The following is a 10,454-nucleotide window of genomic DNA, read 5'->3' as shown; positions in this document are numbered from 1 at the left end:
GGCCCATCCTACAGCTCTTAATAATGGCGCCTCAAAGGTATCACACCCTCTGCCAAAGGGGCCTTAGCAACTGGTGGAATGTGGGTTATTATGAGGACAGGGCATTGTGATGGTGGCCAGGCTGTGGAATCTTGTGAGGCCAAATGTTAATGCCTCAAAAGATGTCCTTTGGCCCCAACCGGCAGTATTGTGGTTTTCTGAATGGCAACAGAGGACAGGGAGAGATGATGGAAGGCCGGGGGGCAGGAGAAAGCTGCCCAACCTTCCCCAAGATGGTGCCTGATGACCCCATGTCCGAAGGGAAGTCAAAGGCTTCTTTGGTAAGGAGGATGCCTCTTCTCACTGCCCCAGCCTGTCCCAGCACAGGGGGGAAGAGCATAATGGGGACACCACAAGATAGGAGCTGAGAGCTGTTAGATTCCAGAGAACTGCTAAGAAGTGTAGGAGACGTGCACCCTATCCCCACGCTGGCACTCAGCTGTAACTGGAGACCAGGCAGCCCTTCATAAGATTGTCAGGTCACTTGAAGCTGGCTTTGGTCTCCCCCATCTAGCGCTCCATGTGGGGCCCTTTCCTCCTCCTGCAGATGGGACCAGGCTTCCCCATAACCCTACCGTTGGTTCCCATATACTGAGGTTCTCTCAATGCAGACCTTGGGTTTCTTCCTCCCTCTGTGGCCCCCAGAGGACTGGATGTCTAATTGGCCTCAAAGTAGAGTGGGAGGTGGGAAAGTTACCTCCAGTAGTGATCTGAAGATCACGAGGAAGACAGACTTCTACTCAACCCTCCCAAAGGCCCCACTTGCAACTTTAGGGCGCCATTCTTCTGTGTCCGTTTCCCCTCTCCTCCTTAACTCTCAGGTCCTGATAACTCCGTCGAAGTTTCTCGGAAGAACTCAGTCTAGATGTTTACAATTCACACCGCTTTCAAGCACCCCAGTGCACTGTGCCTGGGGCTGCAGGAGCGTGGTGGGGTAGGGGGTGGGCGGCCCCATGCTAACCCCTCCAGACCCCCCACTTCCCCCTTCCCAGGCCCAGGAGGCAGAGTCCCCCAAGCCAGACTCGTCCTACGACTACCATGAGGAGATGGAAACTTGTGAGGACAGAGGCTGCCCGGGGCCACCTAAGTCACTCTCCTCCAAGGCCGGCCCCGCCACCACCAAGGGCCAGGAGGGCGATGGACCTGAACGCGCAGAGCCGCCCCTGGCCCCAGCCGCAGCGGCGCCGGGGACCCCAGGGCCCCAGCGAAACGACGAGATGGAGCTGGAGAAGATGCGCATGGAGTTCGAGCTCGAGCGGCTCTGGTACCTGCAGGAGGAGAACGAGCGGCAGCGGCAGCACGAAGAGGTGATGGAGCAGCTGCGGCAGCAGGCGACGCCCCGCCTGGTAGGTGACAGGTCCCAGCTGGGAGGCGAAGGGTGCGGGGAAACTCGGGGTGAGGGGAGCCCATCCCTGACCTGCACGGGGAGCCCACCTTACCTGCTTCTCGGCTGTTCCCCACCCTGCGCCCGCCGGCTCACTGCTTTAGAGCTTCCATGTTAAGCTGAGATCCAACTCTTCAAGGATCAACCCTCCCCAGGAGGGACCTGGAAGCCACCTTGTCCACTTGCCTGTCCATGGCTTTCCTCCTCAGGGAAAACTCTTCAACACTTCGTCTATGTCTGGATTTCCACCACTCTCTACTCCTCTCTGCATCTCTTAAAATAGGACGCCTGGGACTAGACCCAGAACTCCCACTGCAGTCTGGCTAGTGGATTTTGATAGAACCATCCCCTGCTCCCCTGATCAGGGCCGCACGTGTTCTGTTGGATCACGCTGCCTTGCTGTCAACTAAAACTTAGACATCTTTTGGCAAGAAATGGACCACTCTCCCCTAATCTAAATGGGGATAAGAAAGGCTGCTTGTGATTAAATGGGATGGGAAATGCTTAGCACTCTGGCTGGGCCTTCATAAGCACTAAATAATGAAAGATGTTATTGTTTAAAGCAATGCTGTCTGGGCTTTAAAATCAGACAGTCCTGGGTTAAAATCCTGGCTCCACCACATATAAATTGTGTGACACTGGGCAAGTTACTGATCCTCTCTGGGCCTTGGTCTGCTCATCTGTAAGGTAATACCTACCTCATAGGGTTGTCGTGAGGATTAAATGAAAGAATGCACGTGAGGCACTTTGCAGTGGGCCTGGCACATTGAGGTAAGCGCTCAGTGTTAGCTATTACCATTTTTATGTACTCACGCAATTCACTTCTTGACACAAAGGCAACAACTTACGTTCATCATTTCTCAATTTTATCAGGATGTAATGTATTAGCTATGCTTCCCAGCTCTGAGTCATCCTCAGTTCTGAGAAACTTGCCTCCTGGCTTTATCCAAGTCATTGCTGTAATTGTTGAGGAGGATATGACCTAAAGTAAATACCACTAAAAGATCTCCCTACAGGTTAGCAATGTTCCATTAATCAGCACCCTTGAGTTACATCATCTCCAGCTCACATTTCTCTACCTTGTCCAGAAAACTGTACTGAGACACACTGTCAAATGGTTTCCCAGAATTAAGATATTACACTATAGCAATTCCCCAACTGACTGGTCCATTTTTTTTTTTTAAGAAAATTAGGTTGGTTTTGCATGATTTGTTCTCAATGAACACATGCTGGCTTCTTAACAATTCTCTTTTGTTTTTCTTGCTCACAAAATACCTGCTTTTTAGTTTGAAAATCTTTCTCCTTGCTGGAGGAGATGGAAATCCTTGGTGTACAGTCCTATCTGCTCTCTGTCTTCTGCTTTAAAAAAAAAATAGACGACTGAAAGCGTTTTGAAAAGTCTAAAAGGTTTCACAAATGCACAATTTGTTATCAAAATCACAAATAATAGCCATTAGCACGTAGACCACAAACAGTGGCAGAAAGTCCACGGAACCAGAGCCACACCAGGTCTGCAGAAAAACACAAGATCTGTCCAGCCCTCCAGTCCCACCAGAACACTGGGTTTCTTCCTCTGGTCTTCCATCTTCCTTACTATTCATTTTAGAGGTGGCATCACTGGAGTCATTTCCTGCCCCCTCAGTTTTATTTAGTTACTCTCACATTTCACGTAGCTGGTTCAACAATAGTATGTCCAAAACCCCAGTCTTTTAACAATAGATTACAAAAGGGTTTTACTTCCTGTGCCTGTACTTGGAGAGCTGACTTAATTTTTAAGCCTACCACCTCTCTTCTTCTGGGTGGGTGGGTGGGTGGGTAGATAATTGTCATTGTATTGAAAAATATCTCTATGAATATGTTTCTAGTGAATTTAGGGCATCACAGTCCCTGCCATATGCCTGCTTACAAAAAATGTGGCATGAGTTGAAAAGATATTTTAAAGAATGAACCGTGGGTAATGCCTTCTTAACTATAGATCAAAATAGCTATATCAGCTTTTACTCTACTTATATGTTGATGCTTTCTATAGTTAAAGTGGGGGTCTGTTCGACTTTAGTTATGTAGATTCTGGAAAAGAGCAACACACAGGCAGAATCAGCCAGACAGCTCAAGCTGCCTCCCCCACACCCAAACCCTAAGAGTTTACGGAGGCCCCATCACCTGTCTCTTACTACCTGTCCGCAGGAGAGACCACCCCCTGGGCTGAAGGACCACAGCCTGACCTTATGTGACATGCACTAGGGCCCAGAGAGTCAGACACAGTCATCTGTGCCCAAGGGACCCCCTCTCATTGCGCCACCACCCAGAAAGCAAGGTGGAGTATCTGGGGACACTGTCCAGAGAACACGCCCAAGACCTGGTGTCCAGATGTGGGGATCTCGAGTAGGAAAGAGACTGCCCACATGTGAGCTCAGAGGCTGCATGGAGCGTACCAAGAAAGGAAGGGGGTGGCCTGACTCAGGAGGGCTAAGACCAGGCTCAAGAAGTGAAAACTCATGAGGCCCCTCTGTGCCCGTGACCTTGCCTGGGATTTTCATTCTCGTCCTCACTCTTCCTCATCATCATCTTGTGAGGTGGGCACGATTACCCTCACCTTAGGTGAGGAAGACAGCCTGCCCGAGGTCACGTTCAGGAAGGGACAAGAGCAGGATCGAAGCCCGGGTCTGCCTGGTATACCACCCAAGCCCTGGTTTTGCCATTTCTACTCTCTTCTTTCCCCCACAGTTCTCGGGAGGCCTCCAGGATCTCCTGCTTCCCCAGAACCAATTCGCCATGTTCCTGTACTGCTTCATCTTCATACACATAATCTATGTCACCAAGGAGATGGTCTTCTTTCTCTTCTCCAAGCACTACCTGTTCTGCATCGTGGCCATGTTGCTCTGTTTGATTAAAACTTTATGGTCATACTTCCAAGTGCCTTTGCTCTCTCAACACTGGGCACCTCCTTCCCTCACCTGTGCCTCCCTCCCATCAGAACTTGCTGTTAGGAAATGTTTGCTGTCAACCATTTACACCTTAGTGCGGAGAAACATGTTGTTCAGGCCTTCTACTAAGCCTGAGTCCCCACTGTGGATGAAGATGCTTTATTCCCCAAGAGGAGAATTTCAGAAGGTAGCAGGCCAGGGAAGTATCTGTAGGGAGAAGGGTTTAGAAAGCCTTTCCAGAATCACAGAAATCATACCATGACCAGGCTGACTTGGGATCCACCACATCTACTCAGATAGATCTTCCCTGAGGTGTGGGGAGCTGTGGTAGGCTTTTGAGGGTAGGCCCCCCAAAGACGTCCACATCCCTGTGAATATGTCACCTTACGTGGTAAAAGAGACTTTGAGATTAAATTAAGGGCCTTGAAATGAAGAGATGATCCTGGACTACCCAGAGGAGCACAATGTAATCATAAGGGTCCTTATAAGAGGGAGGCAGGAGGGTAAGAGGCAGAGAAGGAGATGTGGCCATGGGAGCAGAGGGGAGAGTGGTGCAGGACCACGAGCCAAGGAATGCGGGCAGCCTATAGAAGTTAGAAAAGGCAAGAAAACGGGTTCTTTCCTAGAGCCACCAGAGGAATGCAGCCCTGCCAAACCCATTTTAAACATGTGACCTCCAGAACTGTAAGAGAATAAATCTGAGTTGTTTTAAGCCACTACATTTGTAATAATTGATTGCAGCAGCAACACTAACACAGGAAACTAATACAGGAGCCAAGGTTCCCCAAGCTCTTTCCAGCTCTGCAGACATGTCAAGATGGCATCACCAAGGCATTGGCAAGGGTGCATCTAGCCCTGGGCCTGAGCAGGACTGTACACAGTCCACCACGCATGCTTGGAGCCTGCCCTCAGCAACATGCAATTCAAGAAGAGAGACGCTGAAGCTCCAGGAAACCCAGGACAGGCCCATCAGGTATCCTGAGCACTGAGCAGCATGTGCCTGGGTGAGGCGGGGGCAAAATCTGGGCATACTCCCAGGGGCGCTGGTAAGGAGGCATTGATTGATTAGGCGCGGTCAGCAATGCTGCTCCAGTGGACAAATAGGAGAAAAAAACCTAAACAGGCCACACGCCCAACCCTCAAATCACATACACACACATACACGCACACAGAGATACACAGCAAATAGTCGTCTACAACAGAGATATACACAACCACAGGCAGCAACAACCAAAAGGAACAGACTTTGGGCACTAGGGGACTCACGAGAGGCACAGAAGTGGCCCAGTGTAACAACGGAAAGGAGTTCACCTCCCCCATCCTCTACACATATACGTACGTGCGCGCGCGCACACACACACGCACACACACACACACACAGCAGGTTGTCAGCTGCCCCCACCTCGCCAGCCCTGCCCAGGAATGATGGCCAGCACGGGAGACTTTAAGGATAACGCAGCAAACTGAATGGACACAGCTTTGCAATCAATCAAGTCTCTTTTGACCCTTCCTCTTCCTGGACATAAGGCTCTGCTTTAAGAGGAACAAAAGAATACGTTCTGTCTTGCTGGGCTCTCTGAGTGATGCAGAGTGAAACACATGAAAAGAGAAGACCGCCGCGGGACTCATTGTCAGTACACATTATCATGCCGTTTCAGTCCACGGTGACTTCTCATTTTCCACCCAGTTCAATGCATTCATTCCCATTTATAGCTGCGCGTGACAGGTATTTACTTGGAAGTAATAAAACTGTCATTTCTCATTAAACTTTCAATGGCAGAATTTTTTTGCTATGGGTCACTTCTCACAATCTAATTTGATCTGGGTTTCTGGGGTGGGATTGAGGCAAAAGAAGGAGGAGATCAGGATATCAAAAAGATTAAGGCCCAGATGTTTAATTCACTACAACAAACAGAATTGGGAGTTTGTTTATAAAAAAAAAAAACAAAAAACTGCTATAAGGCCATTCAATTCATCATCCTGTTGCCAGGTAAAACTGGACTTAAATACACCCATTTTCCTTACAAATCTTCAGAGAAAGATTAGTAAACTCCTTTCAGTTAAGTTAGCATGTCTTCTCACCCCCTTCACAATGGCCATGAAATCTCCCCTCTATCCTTACTTCCTACTCTGATAGAAGACTGAAGCCAGTAGCCAAAGATCTACCCTAGGCAAAAGTGAAAACAGCTCATGGTCACTCCTCAAACTTGATACAGACCTCACTGTTCAAATGCAACGCAGAAAATCAGAAGGAAGGGAGAGACAAAAGTGGAGAGAGATACAAAGGATAGAGAAAAGGCACAGCCTAGGATTACCAAGCAGGCAACAAGTCAACATACAAGCCCTTCTGGAGCACCTCCAATGTGCCAGGCACTTGGCTACATGCTTTATGGAGGCCTGGGAGGCAGACATGTACATTATCCCCATTTCACAGACAAGGATACTGAGGCTCAGAGAGGTTAAGTGATGTACCCGAGATCATCTTAGATCTCAAGTTTGACTCCAAAGTGACCTTTCTGTATTTCCACACTCCCAAAATCCTGCCTTGGAGGATCTCACAGCCTTGCTGAGGAGATGCAGCTAATACACACTGAAGTATAAAGAAACTGTCAGGCACATAGACCTCAGTGATGAAGGAGATTAAAGGAGAGGTCCCTGGAGCCCAGGGTGATAGGAAGTCTTCTCAAAAGAGCAGCCCACAAGGGCAGGTAAGCCTGTGACAGGTAGAAAGGAGTAGGGAGAACTCATGTGAATTAAGACCAGGGTGGGAGTATATAATCTATACTCAAAGAAGGGGCAGGCACATCCTTGCTCCAGTGAATGGTAACAGGCCTGGAAAACCGATTTGGAGCCAAATTTTATAGTCTTGAATATTGACCTGAGGAATATGAACTTAGTCCCTTGGGAAACAAGGAATCCCTGAAGATTGTAGAGTGAGATAGTGACCCTCCCCCCACAAAGAGGGGAAATCCTCCCCCCTCCCCTCTCCTGGGGGCCACGTTCTTGCCTTGACCTTCTCTTCCCATTTCCAATCCAGGAACCTTCTTTCTAAGGTCCCAGCGTGAAGACTGCATTTAGCTGTAAAAGAAACCCAGCCATAGTGGCTCAACCAAATAGGGGTTTATGTGTCTCACATACTAAGAAGTCCCAGGTTGGGCAGTCCGTGATGGTGAAACTTCTCAAGGAAGTCATCGAGAACTCAGTCATAGAGGATCCTTCCTTCTGTTCCACCACCCTTAGCATATGGCGTTCATCCCCCTCACCCCATGGCTTTTAGCCTTATAATCTCAAGATGGCTGCTACAGCTCCAGGTATCAACTCCAGGTCAGCAGAGGGGGAAAAGAAATGGGGCCATCTTTTTTCAAAGCTTTCCAGAAAGATCCGCCTAGAGACTTCTGCTTACATCTCATTGGTGAGCCTGGTCATGTTGCTGCTCCTAGCTTCAAGGACATATGAGGTGTGGTAAGTTTTTGGCCTGGACAGTGTTGCAGCCTTGAACAAAATTAAGATTCTGATAATATGGTGGGGGTGGGGAAGGGGAGGGTGGATACTGTATAAGCAAATAACTGTGTCTACCGTACCTTGCTGCTTCCTTAAGCCCAGCTCCCACTCTCTGCCCCAGTGTCATGGTCCAGGCTGAGACAACTGGGTAGGACACAGCTGTAGCCAAGCTGGGCCTGGCCCACAGTTGCACTTCTGCCTTAAGGCCTGGCTCACATACCACAGCAGGAAGGTCATGGTTTTCTCCGGATACACAACTGGAACAGCTCTGCCTGCAACCTCCTGACCTCTGCCTGAGGCCCCAGTATCTTACACAACCGGGGCCACAGCCTTGCCTGGGGACTTAGAAGAGCACATCCCTCTGTGCTGGGTGCTTTCAGCAAAGTTGCAGGAGGAGGTGAGTCTGCCCTGAGAGTCCCTCCCCTTCCTGAGTCCCAGATCCCACAGGACAGAGCCCAGTGCCCCCAGTGTCTGTCCTGTCATCCCACTCACACCGTGACGCTGAAGACAGAGTGTAACAGATCCTACACATTACACTCAGCTTCAGCCCAAGCAATTAAGCACTAATAGTGAATTCCAGGAAGGCTTAGGAGGAGAAAGATAGAAGAATCTTTCCTGCTCCCCAAATGGACTCACATACGTTGCAACCCTGAGCCCAGGGACGGGGCTAGAGTCCTGGAGATGCTGAGATCTGCGGGAGGGAAGGGGGAGCAGGCTTGGTTTCCAAGGCCACTTCCCTGCCAGATCGGTTTCTAATCCCACTTTAGGAGGTGATTGCAAGCAAGTTGGTTAAGCTTTCTAGGCTTTATTTGGGTGACCTGAAAATTATCTAGACTCTAACTCAGTTTTTAAAAAAAAAAAAAGGTGGGGAATGGGGAGAATGGGACCAAAGAGCTTAGGGTCTGATTTCAGAAATTCCTATCTAACTTATCTGAGATGGTGTCCTGGGAGCACCTGAAGAGTGTCCCAACTGATTGTAATGTTCAGCTTCCTTACAAAACCTAAATCCTTGCTACTCTGCACGTGATCTGAGGACCAGCAGCCCCAGGCATCTTAGAAATGCAGCATCCCAGGCCCCACCCTGGACCCACTGATCGTTTGCATTTTTGACAACATCCCCAAAGACTCTTGTGCACCTGAAAGTCTGCAAAGCACTGCTCTAGGTGATGTGACTCAATTCAACCTTTGCTCTGTTGTGAAGACACTGCTCTTGGCCTGGAGGGTCTTCGGGGGTGGGAGGGTACGTGGAGGCAAGATAGGAAGGAGTGGAGAGAGGATAACTGAGCACGTAGCCCCCACCAGTGCTGTGGGGGCCTCCATCACAGCTGGCAGGCGCAGGCTGGATGGCAGTGCGTCCGCCCCTCCTCCCTCTGTGCTCTTCACCAGTCCTTGCTCTGGGCTTCTGAGCAACCAAATGATTTCTCCCAGCACTCTGCGATTCACCAGAAACTTCCGGAATCCCCCCAGGCCTATCTCTGCCTCTGTCCCTTTTATGATCTAGCTCCCTTGTGTGTAGCTTGGGGAAAAAAAATCTCGCTAATATACATTCATTCATTATTTAAAGGTTGCCACTGTTCTTTCAGGAAGGTTAAGCATGATTAAAAGATGGGATTTTTTCCACAGGGCAGAGCAGAAAAACTAGGGCTCCCGCATTTTTAAGCTGTTTTGGCCAAGCCTTATTGCATAATTTAAAGCCTGTGACTTATTTAGATTTAATTAGCCAAAGGAGCAGCAGCTGCAGGTTCATTAGTCAGTATTTATTAAGCGCTCCCAGAGGGCTTGTCCAGGGCTCTTAAGAGCCAAGTGGAGGATCAGCTTTGGACTTGCAAATTTCCTACACTTAAGTATGAGGGTATCGAAGATAGCGTCAGGAGGCAGGCATTTTTATTCCTCAAGAACAAAGGGGTGGCATCAAAGGGTCTGGGGTCATGAGACAAATCCCACAAACACCTCTGGCATGAGTCAGTGATTTAGGGACTCGTGGTGACAGGTATGATAACAGTGTGCAGGCTCATGGAAAAGGCAGAGCTATACAAATGAGAGGTGTTAGTAAAAGATGAGCAAAGGGCTTCCCTGGTGGCGCAGTGGTTGACATTCCGCCTGCCGATGCAGGGGACACGGGTTCGTGCCCCGGTCCGGGAAGATCCCACATGCCGCGGAGCGGCTGGGCCCGTGAGCCACGGCCGCTGAGCCTGCGCGTCCGGAGCCTGTGCTCCGCCAACGGGAGAGGCCACAACAGTGAGAGGCCCGCGTACCGCAAAAAAAAAAAAAAAAAATAGATGAGCAAAGAATGTGTAGGGATCACCGACCTGACTTTAAGAACTGGGAGAAGTGGAGAGGATCAGAACCGGCTCCAGAGTCTGTGAGGCCCAGCGCAAAAGGACAATGCAGGGTGTCGAGAATTCCAAGGTGGTGACAGCAGAGCCTGAAACCAAGTGTGAGGTCTCCCTGAGCGCAGGGTCCCCGAGCATGGGGCCCGGTGCCAATGCCGTGGCAGTCCGCCCATGAGGCCAGCCCTCGAGGTGGATGAAGGAGACCCTCTGGGGTGGGGGGCTTTTGTGGATCCCCTCAAATCCCATCCTGGTCCTCGGCACCCCATCAGCTGG

General features: G+C 49.8%; 1 protein-coding gene across 1 annotated transcript; it reads left to right on the top strand.

Moving 5' to 3' along the window:
• Positions 1–201: 201 nt before the first annotated feature.
• TMEM247 (transmembrane protein 247) lies at positions 202–4,761 on the top strand (the record flags this gene model as incomplete). Its single annotated transcript, XM_079940133.1, is given in 4 exon segments — positions 202–219; positions 222–320; positions 1,038–1,385; positions 4,148–4,761. Coding segments are annotated over 4 exon segments (927 nt in total). The 3' UTR covers positions 4,610–4,761.
• Between the last annotated feature and the right edge of the window lie 5,693 nt (positions 4,762–10,454).

The sequence above is a fragment of the Stenella coeruleoalba genome (assembly GCF_951394435.1).
Source record: "Stenella coeruleoalba genome assembly, chromosome: 13".
Taxonomy (NCBI): Eukaryota; Metazoa; Chordata; class Mammalia; order Artiodactyla; family Delphinidae; genus Stenella; species Stenella coeruleoalba.
This window is presented reverse-complemented; position numbering and strand designations above follow the sequence as displayed.